The sequence below is a fragment of the Scophthalmus maximus genome, chromosome 10, assembly GCF_022379125.1.
Source record: "Scophthalmus maximus strain ysfricsl-2021 chromosome 10, ASM2237912v1, whole genome shotgun sequence".
Lineage (NCBI taxonomy): Eukaryota > Metazoa > Chordata > Actinopteri > Pleuronectiformes > Scophthalmidae > Scophthalmus > Scophthalmus maximus.
Window position 1 is genome coordinate 11116058 of NC_061524.1, and position 22118 is coordinate 11138175.

The 22118-nt window shown below is 41.6% G+C and overlaps 1 protein-coding gene across 4 annotated transcripts; it reads left to right on the forward strand.

Annotated features, from left to right (window-relative positions):
* Positions 1–1747: 1747 nt before the first annotated feature.
* Positions 1748–21761, forward strand: sptlc3 (serine palmitoyltransferase, long chain base subunit 3). Of its 4 annotated transcripts, none has more exons than XM_035606174.2 (13): positions 1755–1979; positions 2368–2484; positions 3904–4098; positions 5255–5409; positions 6030–6178; positions 9343–9467; positions 10879–10972; positions 13111–13216; positions 14657–14876; positions 17411–17537; positions 19415–19550; positions 20904–21033; positions 21168–21761. In XM_035606174.2, the coding sequence occupies exons 1-13, from the start codon at positions 1863–1865 to the stop codon at positions 21279–21281; spliced, it is 1785 nt and encodes a 594-aa protein (XP_035462067.2). In that variant the 5' UTR covers positions 1755–1862; the 3' UTR covers positions 21282–21761. The 4 variants fall into 4 exon arrangements, with proteins under 4 accessions (XP_047190675.1, XP_035462067.2, XP_035462069.2 ...); XM_035606175.2 differs by having other exon boundaries at positions 1827–1979; positions 2310–2484; XM_035606176.2 differs by lacking the exon at positions 2368–2484 and having other exon boundaries at positions 1758–1979.
* The last annotated feature ends 357 nt before the right edge of the window (positions 21762–22118 follow it).

Below are 22118 nucleotides of genomic sequence, written 5' to 3' on the forward strand. Positions count from 1 at the left end.
AGAAAGACCTGCTACAACTGCTGTAAATTGTGCACACTTTTGTGCTCTACAACAGGAGTGTCTCTGTGCTTGGCAAAAACAGAGCCACAGTAGCTGTAGGGTGTGTGTAAAAAGCTGTTACATTAAACATAATCTACTGGGCTGCACGTGCATGTAGACTTTTTTCTTCAACTTACTGTGCATTTAGTAGAGCAGTTCAGCACACTGAGCAGGAGCTCAAGCTCCAACATTAGTTCTTGGGAGACCTTGAGCCAGATACTGACACCTTCCCCGCTCCAGACGTAGCTGAGCCACCCATCTGACCTGTGTGTGCATGAAAAAAAAGAGTTCTGCATCAAGAACAAGACAAGTACCACATTCAATGATATTAAACACCACAAATAGTTTGTTTAAACTCTGTAATGTGAATGCCATTGTACATTCTTTAACAATCTGTAATGTGACTGAGGACTATTATTAAAACTTTGTAATCAGATTAATTCAGGCATCAAACCATGCACACTGCTCATGATGCACACAGGTGTATACTGCTACTGTATCACCGCTGGACTAACCATACTCAAACATAAGCTAAGATTACGTCCACAAACAAATCCCGAGTGCAATGGGTTTTTGTTTACACTCTCCAAGTAGCAGTAACAAATGACAATACATCTGTAGATCAAAGTACACATACAGCGCAGGTTCAGGTTAAGGTAACCTTTTTTTGTACCCGTAGGCAGATTTGTTTTGCAGTCAGAGAGCAGGCATTCATCTTGAACATTTAAGACAGCACTGACAATACAAACAATAAATACAAATGACCAACTTCTGAAACAACAATGAAAACCCTAAAAATAAAAATCGCCATACTAAGTAAATAAATAAATAAATAAATATGTGCACAATTTGCTATGACTTGTTCAACTGAACAATAGCAGCGGGAACTAGAGCTTTTTCTGTAACGCTTTGTTCTGCACTGTGACTGCAAACCTCCGTCCGGAGGGGAGAAGCTGAAACTCCGCATGTAAGGGGAGGGGGGCGTCATTCAGAATAGAACTGGTTCTCCTCTGCCACTGTCTGGTACACAGAGACTCTGGGTTCAGCTGTGATTCGCCAATCAGCTTCCCCCGACCACATGCACAATATTATTAACAACAGTAACAGTCTCCTGTTAGTGACATGTTGTTCTATTGCTGGATTTGTTGATACTGGTGCATTCACTTGTAAGAAGATGCACAACCAGAATTTGTAGTTTCACAACAGTGCATCATGTCATAACCCCACAGTGTGTTTTGTATACAAAAAAAATTCACATGCCAGTATGGTGACTAAAGGTGTCCGATAAATGAAGCATGAAATTGAGATACTCATGAAATGAGCTACTCAAAACTCCACTCAAGTACAGTACTTGAATAAAAAAAGGAATAAAAGCACCCATGTCCATTAATTAAAAGGTGAGAATACCTTAAGATAAAATGTTGAATATATTGTGCCTTCTTTTAAGTCACTTGCTGATTTGAATCGTTTGTGATTTGTATGTTTTTGTGAAAGCACTTTGTGAAGCTACTTCTGAAAAGTGCTTTATAAATAAAATTATTATTATTATTATAAATTAAAAATTTAATAAAAATAATTTAAAATAACGTTTTACACCTAAAACTAGTAGCACGGTGAATATGAATCGGATGTTTGAAGTTTCGTATTAGGCTTGATGAGAAGAGGAAGTTGGCACAAGTTACACGATATCGAAACAGTTGAGTAAGTGAGCCAACAGCTCCCGGGGGACCGGAGCGACGCGGCAGAAGGAGGAAGTCGCCTCTCTCAAGTTGACTTCACCTGACAACTGCACAGAGCAGCCGGTCGCTGCTGCGCTCGGGAACATGACAAGAGCTGCTGCTGCTGCTGCTGTAAACGGCAAAGTCAACTGCAACGGACTGAAGAGCGAAGAGATCAAGAAGAACCACCACCACCACCACAACAACAACAACAACAGAGAGGTGTGTGTGTGTGTGAGTGTGCGCGCGTGCCCCGCGGAGCGCCTGCTTCACACTTCCTGAACTTCTTTACCTCTTTCGTCACGAAAAAAAACTCATTTCCTATCAAATCAATACGACGCTAACTGTTATGTATGCACGTGTTAGATTGCGTTTTTGTTTTGTGGGATGACGGGGTCCGTGATGAGATGAGGCTACCTTAATACAATTTTTTTTTTTTTACTTTTAAAATATAATTTTTTTTTAAGTAAATGAAGCCGCTGCCTCTTTTTTATTCTTTTTTATTCTTTTTTTATTCATTTTTATTTTTTTATTTTGCATGAGTGCGGTTAGTTTCTTCAGAAGCGATAAAAGGTGGCAACGACCCCGCCCAGACATGCCTCCTCCACAGCTTCAGTATCTGTGCCTTCCGGCGAGTGGTCCGGACGAGGGGCGCCAGCCGCTGTTTTCACAGATGGGTCCGGGAGAAGAGTTGCCTGCGCACATCGGCAGAGTCAGGTGTAAACAGGTGCTTTCGTCCAGCTGGTTAATCTGGCTTTTTGTTTTCTGAATGTATACTTTTTTTAAAATTTTTCATCATGACACAGTTTTCCCGCAGCATCGAGCAGCTCATTAAGAGACGCGACACCACCTGCGGCTGCGTCAGTCAGTCGTTCAGAGTCACGTGATTGATTCACAGTGAGGAAGTTGTATGATATCTGATACGACAAACGAGCGGGGAGTGTTCTCCTAAGTCATTCCAGTCATACACTGTATGATCTGTTCCTCATATTGACCACATGATACATGAGACTTTGTTCCTACTTAGATTCAGCGACTGAAGGGGCTAACGGTTAGCTAGCATTAGCCCTAAGACGCCAGATTTTAATGGTGACTTTTTTTTTCTTTTTCTTTTTTTAAAGCTCGTAGCCACAAACAGTAACACTTACCGCTATGACATTATCTGTGCCAATAATCACAATGACAACAAAAAAAATTATCCGCAAGCTCTGACAGGAAAAGGCATCCGAGTCCAGGCTCATTGATCAAACAAAAACATGGAAGCCGGAAGTGACGCGGCGGCGTCAAACAGCATACTTTTATAAACTCTGAAGTAATTAAATAAATACTTTAATTATATTTTATATAATTGTTAATATTTTATATATATATATATATATATATATATATATATATATATATATATATATATATATATATAATAGAAAACGCCACAACTGACTACCATCATTAGTGGAAGAGAAAGACTTTCTACTGTAGAAGTGGATTCAGATATTCTTCATTGTGTCAGGATTGTATTTGTCAAGATGGATAGAAATTAGTGACTTTGCAAATTCTGGAAATACCCTCAGTAAACAAGTGAGTTGTGAAATCCAACGTCAGTTTATCTTTCTGAAGAACAGACGCTTGCTACAGTATGTTACTCCTATCCTAGTATTATTGGGGGGTTGGGGGTTGCATCCTTTCAACAGTTGGTTTGTGTAATGTCAGCCAGAGCTAATTGAAATACATTTCACAGTAAAAAAAAGTATTTTATAATGTCAGTGGTTACAATGTTACCATTGAAACATCTCGCTCACGTCGCTTTATATTTGTTTTCTGCTTTCAAAACACATTTCAAGTGCAAACAAGATCTTTGCAGGTAGAGATATTAGTTTTATCTGTTTATGTACACCAAATCAGAGCGTTTCCACAAAATCAGTTTTTTTCTTTTATGTTGACAATGTGAAATGCTTAACTTTCATTTGGTGTAACGTTACTGTGGATAGTCCTCCAGTTTTACTTAGTGACTTCTGAGACACTCTCTGTCTCCTTTTTATTCAAGCTAATTGGTGTGTTAACCTCCCTTGCCTTTAATCATAGAGTATCGTTTTCTCCTATGTCGTCTGCAATGTAAGACTGCTTTTGTGGGCCTCTTGTTTTATAGAGAAATGGCCCATGGACTGGTGTTGCCTCCGGGCAGCACAGGAATCAGGAATCCTTTGAACAGGCACCCATGTACGTGGCTGTCATGACATACCTGGGCTTTGGCATCGTCACCCTATTTGGCTACCTCAGAGATTTCCTCAGAGCTGTGGGCTTAGAGAAGTGCCACCTCGCCCAGGAAAGAGAGGAACAGAAGGTTGGTAAATCATGCAATCAGCTCAAACGTAGGCACATTGTAGAGTATGCTTGCTTTGCCCTTTTGTTTTCTCCTAATTATTTTTGCTCCTTAGCTCTCCCTCTGCTTTCTTTTTCCATTCATTTTCTCCTGCACTATAATGTTGCCATGGATGAGACAGGACACCACAGAGAATATATCTGTTGAAGACCTAATTAAATCTCAGCGGATTCAAGTTATTTTTTGTAACTGTGCTTTAGATTGTAGATTAGGCTACATGCCACATAAGCGCCATTGTGTTGCCACAGTTTTTTTTTACTTAAATCATTACTTAAATAAGTTCGTAGACGTTAATAATTTCTGTTAGGTGCAGAACTTATTGAAGAAAAATGGACAAAAAAAAGTGTGTCCAAGTTTTGTCATAGTTTTGGTTAGGTTGTACTGGATGTCATTATGCAGATACAATAAAGCAGTTTCTACAAGGAATATTATTGCAGGCAGCTCACTTGCTGTTTTTGACAACAGTCACTTGCAATACAAAGGTTAATAGAGCTTTACTGTACGTGCGCTTTGATGTGATGGTGGCTACATTAGATCAAAGCAGATGCTTTGCACAGCAGGTTATTGAGGGCAAAAGCTCTAATAATCTTGGTAAATACTGTTTTTAGGGGATCAATGTGAATATTTTCCTGAAGTACTGTAATTGTTAAAGCTACAGTACTGCTCATCTATCTCTCCTACCAAGGTGAACAGCTGAATCGCTGAATTGGTTTGAATGTTTATTAAGAAAATAATAAAAGCTGCCTTAATGAAGTGCAGAGGGGAGCACAATGTGATGATTTATGGCATTGAAGGGTTAGAGCATCAAATGAAAACTGCTTTGAGGAAGTGGGCAAGGAAATGAAAAAACTGAAGCAAATAATGTACGTTTCAAGTTTAACAAGTCTTTCTTGTTAATGCTGAAATCCTTGTTTTGGAAAATCAAAGAATGTATCTCAACTCAACATATCTTCTTAATATTTAGTTTATTAGATTTTTAATTGTTTGCTTTGTTCTAGTGTCTAAGGTAGCTTTTAGTGTGACTCGTGATCAGTAAATGAAAAGGACTTTTTCTGCTTTTATTGTTCCACCTCTCTGTGACATCCTAGATGATGTAAGTGTTTGTCTCTGCCTTCAGGAATTTGTACCACTTTATCAAGATTTTGAAAACTTCTACACTCGGAACCTGTACATGAGAGTACGAGACAACTGGAACCGTCCCGTATGCAGCCTGCCAGGACCCGTCTTTGACCTGATGGAGAGGGTGTCTGATGACTACAACTGGACTTTCAGGTACTATAATCGAGTCATCTATGATAGACAGACATAATGTAGATGAGACATACTGTAGGCTCATAATCTTTTATATTTCTCCACTTAACTAGGTTTTTTTTGTTCAGCTTCAGACAGGCCAGCAAATATTTTGTAGCATAATCATATCTCTTCTGGACCTAGAGTCGAGACAACCAATATTTAACTGGATAGATTCATCTCCTTTCCAATGAGGTAACAGCGGAAGACAGGATCGTTATTTGTCAGAAAGAATGTCAGTCCTGAGTTTCTGTACCACAGTTTAGATTCCTCTGTACTGCACAGCAGGGTCAGGGAAGATATTATCATGGGGAATATGAACAAAGCCACGAGGAGGGTAATTGGCAGTATGAGTCGGGAACGAGGGAAAAGCATAAATCAGGTCATGCTGCTTTTGCATGCTGTTTACTTAAAAACAAACGTAGCTATAATTGGACTTTTCATGAACAGAACTCCACTGATGAAATAGCATTTTTTTGGCTATCAGTTATATTTAATTGAATGTTGATTAATTCTTATAGCATCTAATTTATTCTCTCAGCATGCGCATGTGTAGGAAATATAGAAAGGCTAATGGATTTCTAATGTTTACATGCTTGCAGGTTAACCGGGAGGACAATACACAATGCCATCAACATGGGCTCTTACAACTACCTCGGTTTTGCGGAGAACAATGCCGATTTTCTGAAAACAGTGGCAGACAAAACACGCCAGTACGGGGTTGGGGTTTGCAGCACAAGGCAGGAAATAGGTGAGGTCAATGTAACAACGTGGACGTGAAAAAGTAACGTATGGCATGTTCAAGAGCCACTTTCAATAAGGGCCATCATTTGATCTTGAGCAAGATGTCCACTTCTCGATTGTCATCGTACTGGTGGTGTCTCTTTTAATTCATCCTGTAGTGCTTCAAATTTCCGACATGTGCATCTATTTTAAAAGTCTCTGGCAGGCTCCAGTGGCACTGATAAGGCTGGGTATCAAACTGGAAATACAACTCCATCTCCCTCATCTCATATTCATCTCATTTATTATCTTTCTTGTGAATTACACTGCCCACATGTTTAATTATCTTTCAGTGGCTGCAATGTATAATGAATTATTCACCCTTTTGTTAAATTATGTACCGTTTGGGCATAAGCTGAGATCATTACATACTGGTCCACACTGCGGATTGCGGGAAATTATATCACAGTGGAATGTGACATTATGAAACACCCTGAACAAGGAGAAGTTTAAGTGTTTTTTTATACCAGGCTCTCATGTTACAGCACAGCAATGGCGCAGGTAGCAGTGAAATTAGCTCTGTGTTTTTTGACCGAACCTGACCGACGGGTTTACACTGTGGGGCTTATTGAACAGGTCACACTTAGCAAAGTTACTCTAGAGAAGCGCTTGCTTCTCCTGCTGTCAGTGATGTTTATTTTCTATTTATTTCCGACACCGATATCTACTGAGTGCAGACTAGCAGAAGGTGAGCTGACATACAGGCTCAGTGCGAGGTGAGTCGTTGAGTGAGTGTTGCATGATAACAACAGTTTGACGAGTACAGAGAAAACCAGAGGCATGTGATCATTAGTTGTAAGTTTGTTTGTCAGAATGCAAGTACACCCCCCATACACACACACCCACCCACACACACACAATCACAATCACACTCCACACCATCCATTATTCATTTGTTTCATTTATTTATGTTTATTTCTCTTTCAAAATGAGACAGTTTTTTTCCCTGTGTTTGTATCCTGCATTTCAGCGGGCTCACCGAATGGGTTAAGAAATAACAAGCATTTCTCCCATGAGACCTTATTAAGCATTAATTATTAAGAGACCCTAGTGTCTCTGTAGCAGAGGTGACACCATCATCACCAGTGTTTAAGTACACACGCAGCAATTTTTGTTGATGGAAATCGTCAAAATCAAAATTTCCTGGAGGTTGTTTTTATTTACTGTACCAACACACACACACACACACACACACACACACACACAAAAAGCTTCTTCTCTGTGCCGCTGACACCCTCCAAATGTGGAGTTATGTTTGTTCAGTTCAAAAGTGACTGGAAACTTATAAATCGGTCTCCCACGACTGCACTATGGGTGCACAAGGAGTGCAATTTCAGGTGTTTCTTTTTTTTAATAGGCATAAGTCAGTAGATCCAAAGTGCACTGAAAGCATGCCTTGTGAATTAATGTCAAACATTAATGTCAAACATTGAGGGATTTTTTTTATTAATGGGTAGCTCCCTCTTCCCCCCTTTCCTGCAATCATTAACATACAGTGAATTAGATAATGATAACACTTTCAAATCAATGACCAAACACATCAGAGTAAATATGACAATTAAAGGAAGTTGCTGTATTTGTCTAATGATTAACCCCCCTACTTTATGTTATGTTGTAAAGGCTTTTGAAGAAAAGCCTCAGTCACTTATTTACAATGATATTGATACATTTTTGCTTGCAGTTTGAAAGCACAATCTTTATTGTCTCTCCGACGCTTTCCAACCCTGGCAATAGTTATTGAGTTTTCTCATCAACAAGCTTTGATGATTGTGGTGGAAGGAAGGTGACATTGTTCACCGCATTCAATGAGAAGTATATGATACTCAAGTAAGCGAAGAAGAGATCTAATAAGGACTCTATCAATAAGAAGGCATGCCTGGGAATCCATGTCTGAGTAAAACGCTCTATAAAGAGAGCCAATGCCAGTGCAGTCTGATTAAAAGAGCAGCACATGCCAGCAGGGGCCATGAGTCTGAGTGGTTGAGGAGATGTATGAATCGATTTGACTTGGCGCAAGGCCTGATGGAGAGCACCGAGTGGGAATCAGCATAAAGACAGAGCTGTTTCACTGCATTACAGCTTTAAATGCATCACTCAATACAGATTTTCCACTCCTCCCCGAAACATTCCGTTTGTTTGAACTTTTTCATGCCTGCTGTGATTGGTTAGTTACTGATTGTGATTGTTTATGGCTACAACAGTTAGCATCCCATGTGTTGCCAAGCCATGCATCGTGTTTTCATGAGGATTCCCTCAATGACATCACAAGAGTTCAACACCAGGACTCATTTTCATTCACAGTGTCTCAATAAATGTGTTTTTTTTTAATCTAGCAGTTTTCAAAGAGTTGGATTATGAATATGTAGATATTCAGAAACAGTCCCTAGAATATTGAAAATGGGGTAATAAACTGTATTATTAATACACTCATTAGCAGTTATTGGCTGCATCACTAATGGCTAGTAAGTATACTACTACAGTATAGTATAGTGTATTGAAATATATTGAACTCATATGTTATAGTATATTTCTCCCACACATATAACATTGCCCAGAGCCAGCAGGAAAAAAAATACAGTATATAAGAACCTTTCACTGCCTAGCTCTCTGTAACTTACAATTATAACAGTAATTTTCTTTTTTATCAGCGGACCACAAGGGCAGTACTGGAAGCGCTCCAGAGATACCTGAGAATCCCTCTTTTATTGCACAAAATAGAAAAACACAATGTCAGGTGACAGATTACATTCTGATCAATTTTCTAAATTAATTCAGGTCCCCCACCTGTCACATTGGGTTACAACCAACCGCCTCAGTCCCAAAATGTGCTGCAAAACTATTTTAGAACTTGCAGGACTTGCCTTGATATTACCTGAGTTGAACTAAATTACAAATTTACCAGACCTTGAATCTTTATAAACCTCTTAAAGTCCTCAGAGAGTGGGAGACGCAGGCACTGCGTGCTGGTTGTTTGGGCTTTTGTCTGTGGCCCTCTTGCTTTTTTATCAGGAGGCATTCATCTCTGCCAAAACTTGTGATTGAATAACAATGACCAGCAAAGCCCAGGGAATACAAGACAACGAGATAAACTAACAGATACTGTAATCTTGTCACGTGATCTCTGTCTTGTAGGAAACCTGAAAATCCACGAAGATTTGGAGAAACTTGTGGCCAGTTTTCTCGGAGTAGAGTCCTCCATGACCTTTGGGATGGGTTTCGCCACCAACTCAATGAACATTCCAGCACTTGTTGGCAAGGTGTGTTCTTTTCCTTCCCCACTGTATGTAGGAAATCTACTACATATGAGGGTAATGTTCGCAGTGCAGCAGAAATTCATCTAATTAGTTTAGCTTTTGTTCCTTTCTTACACTTGGCCTAAATGAATGAATAACAGTCAACTAAACTCAGCTGCAAACTCCTGATCCATCCCCATTAATTAAAATTAAATTAAATAATTAAACATTACAGTAGCCTAGAGGAACCAGGCTCCGGGCGTACATGGCTGCTTTTAGACAAAAAGATAAGGAGGGGCAACACTCAAGGGCATGATTACCCATACTGTGGCCTGTCCGCACACCAGCCTGGCTCGCACAGACGACCACAGGTCACCAGGGGCAACACGCAGCATGAATATCTTTGATTGGACTGGACAGGAGAAAGGAGAGGCTGAAGGTTTAAGTGATAAGAATGGGGTCATTTATGCAGCTCAAGAGGTGCAGCACTCCCTTTGGCTGCGGCCCCCACAATAATCCTACAGGGACTGGGGTCAGCCCATGCTGCCAACTCTGTCCTACAGGGACAGGCTTTTCCAGGACAGGCCTTGCTGCGCCGGCAGACTGACAGCTGCTGGTAGACCGGGGACCAGGCCAGCTGGACCCCAGGCCAAACCGAGGGTATCTGTCACTGAGAAAGTGTCAACCTACCCTCTACAAGGGTTCATTCAAACTAATGCACCCAAACGCTTGGAGCTTCAGTGTTAAATATGTTAATGAGCTGCAGAACCACTGAATTCATTTGCATGCAGATTTTTATGCAGTACGAATGATATTCTCCATTATGAAAAATGTGATGTGTGGTGGTTGAAACGTCATCAGGCATGAAAGGAGTGAAAAATGGCTAACATATACATTACATACAACTATTTCCATACATTAGAGGACACAGGTTATTATCATTTTATCCTGGATGAGGGCGGGGCTTGGAAGAGGAATGGGTCTTACGGATAATTAGCCAGGTACAGTAGATCTTTTCAGAACACCAACTAGTATACATTACACCAAGGATACAGAATAAAAGCACAAAAGATATGCTGAAATACATTTTTCCTAAAACAAAACAAAAACCAAAGATAAATACTTCTGGTCACATTGCTGGGATTTTCCTCAGTATAGCCCTTTTTCACAGCAGACATTTTGACATGTCATAGTAGGAAATGCTCAACAGTGACCCTGTTTTGTGTCCTTGTAAGACGTGATTATGAGCCAGCATGAAAAATACCAGAGCCCCTGAAACTGAAGTAGCTAAATGGAAATAAGCCATCCTCATTTTATTATTTATGTCTTTGCTTTTCCAATTGTTGCATGTGAAAATGTCAGCTGTAGGTTTACTCTTTACAAACTAATTGCTTCCCCCCTTTTCTTAACGAAATTTCTCTCTGCTGGCTTTCAGGGTTGTTTGATATTGAGCGATGAGCTCAACCACACATCTCTCATCTTAGGGGCCAGACTGTCTGGAGCGACCATCCGGGTGTTCAAACACAACAGTAAGTCTGGTCATTTTCTCAATTTAACATGGGTCATAGTCAACAAAAATACAATACACAACATTGTTAAGGTTAGAAATAGAAAGAGCAACATTGTTTCAGTTTCATTCCAGCCAAAATGTGTGGTGCTTAACACTCGTTACTCCTGCCATGTACCTTCCAGATCATCAAACAAAATGTCTTTGATGCCCTGAGATTTTCTGTTGAAGAAATGTGAGTTTCTCTGTGTATCCACAGTGAATACTGCTGCTCACATTCACTTTTTATTCTATTCTTTCCAAACTGTTGTTACAGTTGGAAACATATTACTTTCTGTGTGGTACAGAATTTGCCTTAGGAAAAACCTACTTTATATTCTGTGTTTAGAGCTGCAAAAGTAAAAGCTGTAATGAAATGGGTTCAGTTTACAGTCACGACTGTGTTTTATCCATCGGCAGCAGAGCATCTAGTTTTTTTTGGGGGGGGGGGGGGGTTCAGATGAAAATGTCATCTTACTTGAACTTTCTGTTCTCTGTTATGATATCAAATTGTTATATTGTGAAATATATTATAAGGTATAATTATTATAGGCATGGGTGATACAACATTCGTTGTGCTTGCACAGGAAACATGCCCTGCTCTTTCAGGAGACAGGACAAATGAGCCAGTCCTCTCGCAGCAAATGTGTCCTGACAGGTACAAGCCGAGTCAGTTATGGGTCCTCCGAGCTGATCCCAGAGGCCTGTCTGCAGCCCTCAGGCACCTGAGCAGTTGACCCCTCCCTGCCTCTGCACCTCCAGCACCAGACTCAGACACTCTTTTATTAGTACAAAGCCAATATTTACTAAAAGGGTTATAACAGTCAACGTAACCACAACAACAGGATAAGTTTTAATATATATATTTATATAATATATATATGCGGCATATGTTGAAGAGAGTTGGAATGTCATACCAGTGGGAATAGCTGGTTTGTCCTGTCTAGCATATGTTAGGTGTGCATTAGGGTATGTTGGAAATACTTCACATAACCTTGGATTAAGGACAGTCCTTTTGAAGGTTAGCATTCCTGTTCTTTCAACTATTGACACTGTTTTCACCGAAGGTTAGTCTTTGCTTAGGAAGCTCGTTGCACCTGTACAACCAGAGTGTCAGTGCAAATATAGGACAGCAAAGATTTTTGGGTTTTTACAACAAACAAAGATTAGTGTCCTCCCCAACACGGAGTCTTATCTTAAATCAGTGCTTAACTGTGAAACAATCTTCCCCTCATTCCTTTCTGTGCACACAGAAAGCCACTGTGGATTCCTTTCCTTGTCGAGTTTTGTACCATCTCTGCTGATGGTAACATCAGATTTGCCGCTGCTCTGTGGAGCTTCACAAAGAGGTTTTATCAGAGGAGCATCTTCTGCCTGTTAAGCAAACCTGTTTCTGTGTTGAGGCGGCGATATCAATCAGCTATGACAGATTATTAGCTATGTCAGTTTTACCTGCTGGTCAGTTGGAATTGGTTGGATTGCAGTCATACTTTGAATGGTGCTCCCAATTAACTACAGCTATTCAACACTGCCACCTGCTGGCGGGAAGCTGAGGATCATCAAATGTTACAAACTTTAAATGCCACTGGGAAATTATTTTTGTTGAAGACAAAATTTCAGTCATAATCTTAAGAAACCTTGCAGGCTGTGCTGAACAGACCTTTGGCCAAAACTATATTTAGCTAGGTTAGTAATCCTCTCTGATACAGATTTTGCAGGAGCAGAGTGCTGCGCTTTTTCCTGAGTACAGTTTGTGGAAGGTGTTTCTCTCAGATAAAATACTTGCCCTGCCCTGGGGGAATTATTACTCTGCTCTCTGTTGCCTGCTTTAGTTGGTGTTCCTTCATTTGACTATTGCAACACTCTTTGTACTGTATACTTTTTGTACATATAAAGTGATAAGTTGCACGAGATTTCAAGTGTTAAGTTCTTTGTTTTTCCTTTGATAAGAAGTGAATTTTGATTATTGTTTAATTCTGGCCTGCTTTCTCTCTCTGTCTGTGTCTGTGTGTGTGTGTGTGTCTGTGTGTGTGTGTGTGTCTGTGTGTGTGTGTGTGTGTGTGTGTGCGTGTGCGTGCGCGCGTGTGTGTGTGTGTGTGTGTGTGTGTGTGTGTGTGTCAGATATGCACAGTCTGGAGAAGATGCTAAGAGAGGCGGTTTGCTCAGGACAGCCTCGAACTCACAGGCCTTGGAGGAAGATCCTCATCATGGTGGAAGGCATCTATAGGTCAGCTGTCAACCAGCACAAACACAGTGGTGAAGTCTCTCTCTCTCTCTCTCTCTCTCTCTCTCTCTCTCTCTCTCTCTCTCTCTCTCTCTCTCTCTCTCTCTCTCTCTCTCTCTCTCTCTCTCTCTCTCTCTCTCTCTCTCTCTCTCTCTCTCTCTCTCTCTCTCTCTCTCTCTCTCTCTCTCTCTCTCTCTCTCTCTCTCTCTCTCTCTCTCTCTCTCTCTCTCTCTCTCTCTCTGACCCATGTCCTCGGTCAGTTGAGCCATCACTCTTTGTTAGTTTGGGCATCCAGGGGGTTTTGAGCAGAGTGCTGCCAAACTCAGGTAGAAATCCTAATTTGTAACCTGAGGAGAGCTTTCAGCCTGTGTTTAGCAGCCCCTGTAATGGTCCTATTTTTCAATTGCTTCCCTCTCCACCCTTGAATAATAGAGTGCGTTCGTGCTTGCGTGCGTGAGTGTGTGTATGCTTGCATGTGTGGTTGGATACCGTTTAATTACTGGAGAGTGGAGAAAGGTATTGTGTGTCTCTCCCGGCAGTGAGCTGTCCTGAGTCTCAGTGACCCTCTCCATCTGCTCATTAGCTCCAAATCAAGGCCAAATGAAGCCACAGAGATTGACTTGGCTACACCCCCAGCACCAACTGTTCATCACTTCCATATTTTGTTGCCTTCAATTACGCCTTTAACGCAGGCCTTTAAAATTAATACATGGCACATTCATTGTGCTTTTTGTCAACGTAATTTTTTTTCACTAATGGTTTTATGACACCACTCATCAGACAAAGAAGAAAACCTTTAAACATGGCCATCAATTGCTATTTATACAATAATTGGTACCACAACAGTCCTGGTAATTTGAGAGACAACTTGATTGCAGATTATCAGGTAATAACATCTAGTGTCAGGCACAGACATTAGAGAGAAATGCTGACTTTTAGTACGACCCTTAAAGAACTAATGCTCCATCTATCATCTTCCGGTAACATCAAAAAGCCTGGATAAGGAGTTGGCATGCTTTAGCTATATCCTGGGCCTGCCTTTGATGTCCGTCCACACCGGTCCTGGTGAAACCCTGTCTTATGTTGTTTGGGCTGCAGACGTTCTGAGCCATAGCAAGGATCGCAGGTCTGAGATTGCTCCGTTCGCCTGCCATATACACGCTAAGGCTGTCTGTTTGCATCCTTAAAAGGCTTGCATCAGAGGGGAGGAAGACATTGGAGAGTGGTGGGAGTAAAGTGAAAGGGGCCAGTAGAAAGATTCCCGGAAGATTGGGGTATGACAATTTATGCAATATGAATTAACAGGAGTACAGATGCTCTGCAGTAGATTAAGTGTGAGGTCGGGGTCACATTCTTTTCCTTTTAAACTTAATCATTTTAAGAGTTTGGCTTGAAATGTGTGCCCTTGTTGTTTCCCTTTGTAAGTGTATTCTCTGTCATCAGCATGGAAGGCTCAGTGGTGCGACTACCAGAGATCATCGCTCTGAAGAAGAAGTACAAAGCGTACCTGTACCTGGATGAAGCCCACAGCATCGGAGCAGTTGGACCTTCTGGTCGGGGCGTGACTGAGCTGTTTGGTGTGAACCAAGCTGATGTGGACGTTATGATGGGCACCTTCACCAAGAGCTTCGGGGCTGCTGGAGGCTACATCGCAGGGAAGAAGGTTAGTGTGGACCTTCACTTCATCATTCGTTGCCAGTAGTTCATATTTTATATCTATATTTGTATCAACAGTTTTATCATTATGAATCCATCCAAATATTAGAAATTTCCTTCTTTTAATTTAGTTTTTGTAAGCACTTAACTTTCTTTCACACATTTATTTCTTTTCACACATTTATTAACTATCAACTATCCATCAAAACCAGTTTTCTGGTTTTTATTAGATAGTAAGGGAAGTATAGATTTAAAGATTTTTAAAAGAGTCAAATAAAACAAAGGATAAAGACAAGCTAAAGCTTGATAAATACCCAGCTCTAGTTGGAGCTGACCTCCAGAGAGGGGAGGTGACATTCATTAAAAGCCCTGAGCAGAACACCGTAAAGGGAGTTGCAGCATCAAGACCTCTGGCTTACCAGGAAACCCCAGACTTTTACATCCTTTACACCAAATAGCCTCAACTTAACACATTGGATACTCTGATATGATACAACTACTATCCACTCATAGCACAACATTCAATAGAAGAGGTGGTGTCTCCTTTTTGTGCTCTGCTTTTCAACAACCCAGCCTCTCTTGAATTATAATACCATCTATCGTCACCGTTCTCATTTCCCTCCATATCACCAGTTCATAGCTCGCCTTCAAAAGACTGAACTTGTAAACACTGCATTAAACCAGTCAGGCAGAAACTAGTTGGTTGCTATGCAAAATGAATCCTCCTGGACCAAAATAGGGTCAAGATAAATTTCAAATAAACATTAGAGGGATTTAACTAATTGAAAGAAATTCCAGGAGTTGACTCTCTGATACCTTCCTGACACTTTTTAAACAACCTGACAACCACTGTCTGTGCAACAACATTAACCTCTTTGGCTCCAAAGCAGGTTAAAATACATCATACACTATTTTCCCAGGTCTGTTTTTTAAAGATGTCTTGGACTCAATCATACATCCGACTTCTCTCGTTGCTCTCATGTGTCCAACAAATGTTCCCCTCTGCTGTGACTCTGGGCCTTTGTAATTCTTTTTTACTCCATTAAAAGGTACACTTTAGTACATAACCACATCGGTTTTGTGGCAGTTGATTAGAAAGCAACCGAGGAAACAGCCATGTTGTTTGAATTAGGTATACAGCGAGGGACCCTTCCTGCTGCTGCCTTATGTTGGCGCAGCCCTGCTCCGCTATAATAAGAAGGTAAAGCTGGCAGAGGGCCAGCCCCTTCTTGTGGCAGGCATCGGAACTGCGCTCCAGATTTAACGGGATGACTTTTAACAAGCATGATAATGTTTGAAGTATGAACACTCTGCCTGGTTTGACAGCTGGCTGTAGTAAACTCCTGGAAGAAGCGGGCAGGAAAAGCGAGAAAGCCTTTAGATTTGTTGTTGTGGTGAATCCCCCAGATCTTACATTAAGTAGATTCGAGCTGACCAACAAAACACTCTGCAGATGTGTTCTGGAAAACAGTCATGTTATAGCTATTTTATGAGAGTACCAAAAATAAATACCCGGTTAAATACACTCCGAGCTCCTTCTAATTCACTTTAACCTTGCATGAAGGAGACTTAGGAGATAATTAATTCACCCTTTACTTAAAGCCTGGATTGCACTGAGAAGGTTTTTCAAATATGTGGAAGTGTGTGTGCTGCTCTGGCACAGGTCCAGCTCTGTGGCATTGTGGACATGTATCGCCACGTCAGTACTGTGGCCACAGTCTGGCTGAGGAAACACTAAACTGTCACTTCGCGCCCGAGATTTGAAATGCATTTCGGACATGTTCTCTTAACTGGTTTATCTTGGTCACACCGAAATCCTGCAGGGCCCTAAAGCGGTGAAAATCCCCCGCCTTAAAACGAAAACAGATGTCAGGTTGTTTCAGGGTTCTTATCCTCCGTTTGAGTATTTCCACTAAAGTCCCTTCCCCTTATGTGTGTGATGAAGCCGCAGCCGCCGCCCAGTGGGGACAGATGGCAGCGAGTGGAAATGGTGGCCAGACAGCATCTCCGGCTACGTGTCATCGCCCCGCACCCACTGGCCACCACGCAGCCACCGAGCAGCAGCCCGTCACAGCTCCAGGCCCGCTCCCAACCTCAGACCACTTACACACACATGCTCTGGGGACCCATGACCAAATCAGTTTCCTGAAATCTTGCTCTTCTCTTGACAACCACGAGCAGAATTAATCTCCTGCTGACATTCAGGAATAATGAGCATGACAGTCCTAATTCTGGCTCATTTCACCGTTCTTTCTCAAATGAGTGCCCTGGCTCACTCCGAGTGCAGAGCAGGAAGGGGTCCAGAGCTATTTTACAATCAGTGCCAAGGAATATCATAGTGGCGGAGAGACGACTCGAGGTATTTTAATTGATTCTCAGGTGCTGGCTGTACATGAGCTCTCTCTAGTGGTGTGAAAAGAAACATGCTCTGTTTACCTCTGTAAATACATGCACCATCAGTGCACTTTTCACACCAAAATATCTTGTAAACATATTGTACGTTATCGCTGCTAATCTGTGTGACACTATGCTATGTTGCAGGAGTTGGTGGACTACCTCCGCAGTCATTCCCACAGTGCTGTGTACTCCTCGGCCATGTCCCCTCCTGTCACCGAGCAGATCATACGTGCCATGAAGTGCATTATGGGAAAAGACGGGAGCACAGAGGGTGAGTACCTGAGCACAGAGGGTCTCCATCCAGTCAATGTCACCCTCAATCTCAGTCTTATTATTCACATACTTGTCAAGCATGATGTTCTTTACACGGGCAAATATTATGTCTGGCTTATAAAACTTTTTACACCTGCATATAATCTTTATGGAAACAATAGCAAACCAAACACAGAGGTTAGTACCAATGTTAACATTAGGAGTAAGTCCAGACCTGCAGGGAAAGACAAACAGCTGCTTGGTCAGAAAATGTGGTAGCGATTATAGTGGTCTGCAGTGGTAGAGAGAGGGGGGACGTGCAGTCCCCGGGCACACGTGACCCCAGCGGAGAGGAAATCATTTTCATATGTGTGTTGTGAGGAAGGCTGTACCTCTGAAAGGTTTCTGCTTTAATGACATCAGACACAAGGGCAGGGAAGTAGTCATTACCGGACTAGTCCCGATACCACCAGAGCAATTCCTCTTGAGTTATTGTAGTTGGAGTCCTGGTAGTAGCTGTAGTAAGCAGAGTATTATTCTGAGCAGTGTCACTCAATTTCACCCAAATCTGCACGACTCAAATTGTGCTCTTTACGGAAAAAAACTGGAATAACTGTGTAAACAAAAGGACAGAACATGTCTGTCGTACAGTAGAGTGCTGCGATGGGTTAATCTCTCCAAGGACAAAAGCGTGGCGAGCCGGTGTCTCACGGCGGAGGTATATTGTAGTTTCATGCAGAGATGAGTAACTTTCTCATCTGGCTCTGAACCAGACATGCTTTGTGTCTGACGTAGCCCAGTGAAATAGCTGTTGTGGAAAAAAATCAGTCTTGACCTGTCTGACAGGGGAGAGGGAGCACCGCAAACAGTGCAGTATTTCAAAACATCAGCGCCAGTGTCCATCAAAACACTGTCCAATCCCACCGTGACAAGGAATGTCACAGGCTGTTTGCATACATGCCTGATAGGTTTTTAATTCCACTTTCTCTCAGTCTCCCTCCCTCCATCCTCTTCATCTTTCTCTTCTTCGATGATGAATTTCACACTTTAATATAAAACTGATGGCAACAGCTCTGAAATGAGGAAAAACCCCGTAACATCCACATCTTACTCATACGATTTGTGTCTGACAGCAGGTTTTTGACCTTCAAGCCCTCTATCTTAGCAAGAGAGGAATAATTTACAAAATGGGGTCTGTGCTTTTTGGCAGATGCCCGAATTCTGTTTTTTTTCCCCCCTCTCCCTCTGCTGAGATAAGGAGATTTAAAGTGCTCTTTTATATCCCTTTGAAAGAAGTGCCAACCTGTTCCCAGGTAATCTGAGGGAAACAGCTGTGTTCCAAGGCTGGGGCATGCCAAACTCTGCTGCAGCCGCAGTATAACCAGGCTCCCCAGTGACTCGCATTGTTGGGGAACACGCGGGGGGTTAGGAACAGACGACCTCTGCTGACATTGATCTGTTTTCCGATATATTTACAATATCTGTAACACATGAGATGCTTACGCATTGTTTGTTTTCAGTGTCACTCATGGCTGCGCTCCAATAGCGGCCCACGGTCACTCATTTTGTGCGAAATCCATCGTGTCCAATTTGCAAACCCCCATTTTGGCACAAGCGAGTGCATATTCTGTGCCGTCAGGCCGATAAAACTGAACCATCTGCTGGCGCAGCTGAGTTGTAATCTTGGGCGAGTTCATAGTGGAGGCCGGAATGGCCCAGATGGAGCAGGACTCAGGATGAGGTGGCACTACAAATAACACTACACCCCACATTAGCTTCTACTGACAGGTGATGTCGCTCCATGCAGGGGAAATATATGGCAGAAAAAAACAGAAGTAAGTTGGTGCTTTACTCATACCTATACTCATACATCTGGTGGTGTCTTTTTCATTGGAGGCATTAAACGGATCCGCCAACTGGCAGAGAACACCAGATACTTCAGGGCCCGACTGAAGGAGATGGGCTTCATCATCTACGGCAATGATGACTCGCCTGTGGTTCCAATCCTGCTCTACATGCCAGGCAAAGTGGTGTAAGTAGAAAACACCCACCTCCTTCAGAGTAAGGTTATCGGAATATTTATGAATGCATAGACTCATTTTGAATTAATAGATATCAACTTCACTACATATCGCTGTCAGAGGCCATTTCAGGTCAGCTCACTGTGAATCATCTCTGAGTGATTTGGACGGCTGCCATCGCACGCACTCTTATCGTCTCCATGAATCAGTCGTGGGGACTGTAGTGTATCTGTAACCACTTAAGAGGCAACATCGGGTATTGATTAGTTATAATTTTGGATTGTTTCAGCCACTAAGGTCTAATCAATTGGGTATAAAGTGTCTTTCAATGCCAGTCACCACTAATATCCGTGACAAGACCAATCCTGCTCGGTAACTACCATAATCAGAAGCTACTATTATTTTGACAGAGTAGTAGCTTTTGGTTTGATATTGCTCAGTTTTTTATAGATTTCACTAGCCTTACCCCCAAATATTATTTGGAGAAACAATGACAACGTTGTAGTTTTGTCAGTGAGTTTTTATTTCAGACCTTAAGTGTATTTCTTTCATAACAACAGTATGGGAATAATATGTGTGTATAGCTGCTCTACTATATATTAAATCTACATCTGGCTTTTACTTTTTTCCCCTTTTTTGAATTGCCATTGTCCTAATGACATATTGACTCTGTTTAAACCTGGCATTCGTATCAAGATTGTATCTAGATGTGGCTTTAACCTGATTACATGTACACCTGGTGTTAATATGTATCTTCACTGTCCACATTGGGATCTGACTGGGATCTAATCTAATACCAGGTGTAAACAGGGTCATAGTAGATCTTAAAGACGCCCAGTGTCCATGAGCACTGCACACACATCAACACACACATCCACAGAATATACCAAACTGTAAAACCATCAAAACCATTTTCAGAACACAGCGTTCGCGTTAACCTCCCACAACTGTCCACTTTGCCACAAAATGAGGAATCATTCATTTCTTTGGACCTCAGTGACGTAAAACGGCATTTTTGAATTCGTTTATCATGCTTTACAAAAACGATCACAAAGTCATCCATACCGCACATCACAACCACATGATTATGGATTTGGAAGGGGCCAGAAAAGAGCAGCATTCTTCATGATTTTTAATGTGATGAGGCAAAGCAGCGAATGCGTCCTCATTCTGAGGTCGCTCTGGGGGTCACTGCACATTTTGAAATGTGAGAGAGGTTATTGAATAGTTTTGATCCGGTTATCTGGTCAGTTCAGTTTCAGTGTTTTTTACGGACGCTTTTTTTTAGGGTTCAGGATATTTGCATTCAGTAATTTCAAGGAATATAACCCAAAGACACTAAATCTTTTTTTTTTGTGTACCAGGGCTTTCGCTCGGGAAATGCTGGAGAGGAAAATTGGTGTTGTGGTCGTAGGCTTTCCAGCCACGCCGATTACAGAGGCCCGAGCTCGCTTCTGTTTGTCTGCGGCACACACAAGAGCCATGCTTGACCAGGTATACACACACACACACACACACACACACACACACACACACACACACACACACACACACAATGTACCTACATGAAATTCCTATCCTTTTCTTTTCTCACCTGTATCAAACATATACTTTTCTTTTCTCCTCAGGTGCTGCACCATCTGAACGAGTTGGGAGACGCTCTCTGTCTCAAGTTCTCACGGCGAAAATATTCCTCTCGGCACGACCTCCGTGTCGAGACAGACCTTGAGCTGGACAGCTGATATGACCCTTGACACCTTGACCTCATAGTGTCAAACTAAGTCTAAGTGTCCACGCCACAGCAGACCCTTAAACACCCAACGTCTAGTAACACCCATGTCTCGCTGCAGAAAAAGGGGCCAAATGTCTGGCAGCTGCTTTTGTAAATGTTTGTAAAACATTGTGATTTAACAGGACACTTATTTATGCTTCTTAAATCTATATGAACTCTCTAGATGCATTTATTTGCGAATAGATACATGAAATTATTGCACAAGATTTGCTGTATCAGTCTCCAAGAGTTATTTATCTTTTCTATATTGAGACAAATCCCATGTTGTTAGTTCAGTCCCTATGCACATTTGAGGACAGTTTGCATTTTGCCTCTCATAAATTAATATGGTGGGGTGATCTCTAAGAATTGAATTCAAGGATCCCATTTATTTCCACATTTAAAGGCTGATAAATTTCTTTTGTTTCCAATAAAACACAAATACCACACATGTTAACTTCCTGAATGTGTTTTGGAAAAGGAAGGTTGATTAATTATCCAAACGACAGACTTCTGAAAGTTCTTCCCCATGGAACTGTGTTAATTCCCGACAAATGATTATATACACTAATCACGGCCTGAACTGATTGAGCAGAAGATGACAAAGATGCCTTCACTGCATTCCGTAGTGAAATGTTTTTATAGAAAAATTCCTCCTGTGAAGCCCCACTTTCATCTTCTGAGTAAATGATAACCTTCCTTTAACTAATGGGTCACGCAGGAATTACTTCTTTGACGTGCAGATAAATCCCAACAACTCTGTGTTTATAAAAAAAAAAAGAAAGAAGCTGTTATGGCTCATTTTGTG

Bases quoted from the DNA above. Each gene is read 5' to 3' on its own strand.
- sptlc3 (XM_035606174.2), top strand. From the start codon at position 1,863: ATGACAAGAGCTGCTGCTGCTGCTGCTGTAAACGGCAAAGTCAACTGC. The intron at 14,877-17,410 runs GTTAGTGTGGAC...GCTATGTTGCAG, and splicing joins GCTACATCGCAGGGAAGAAG to GAGTTGGTGGACTACCTCCG. The intron at 17,538-19,414 runs GTGAGTACCTGA...TTTTCATTGGAG, and splicing joins AAAAGACGGGAGCACAGAGG to GCATTAAACGGATCCGCCAA.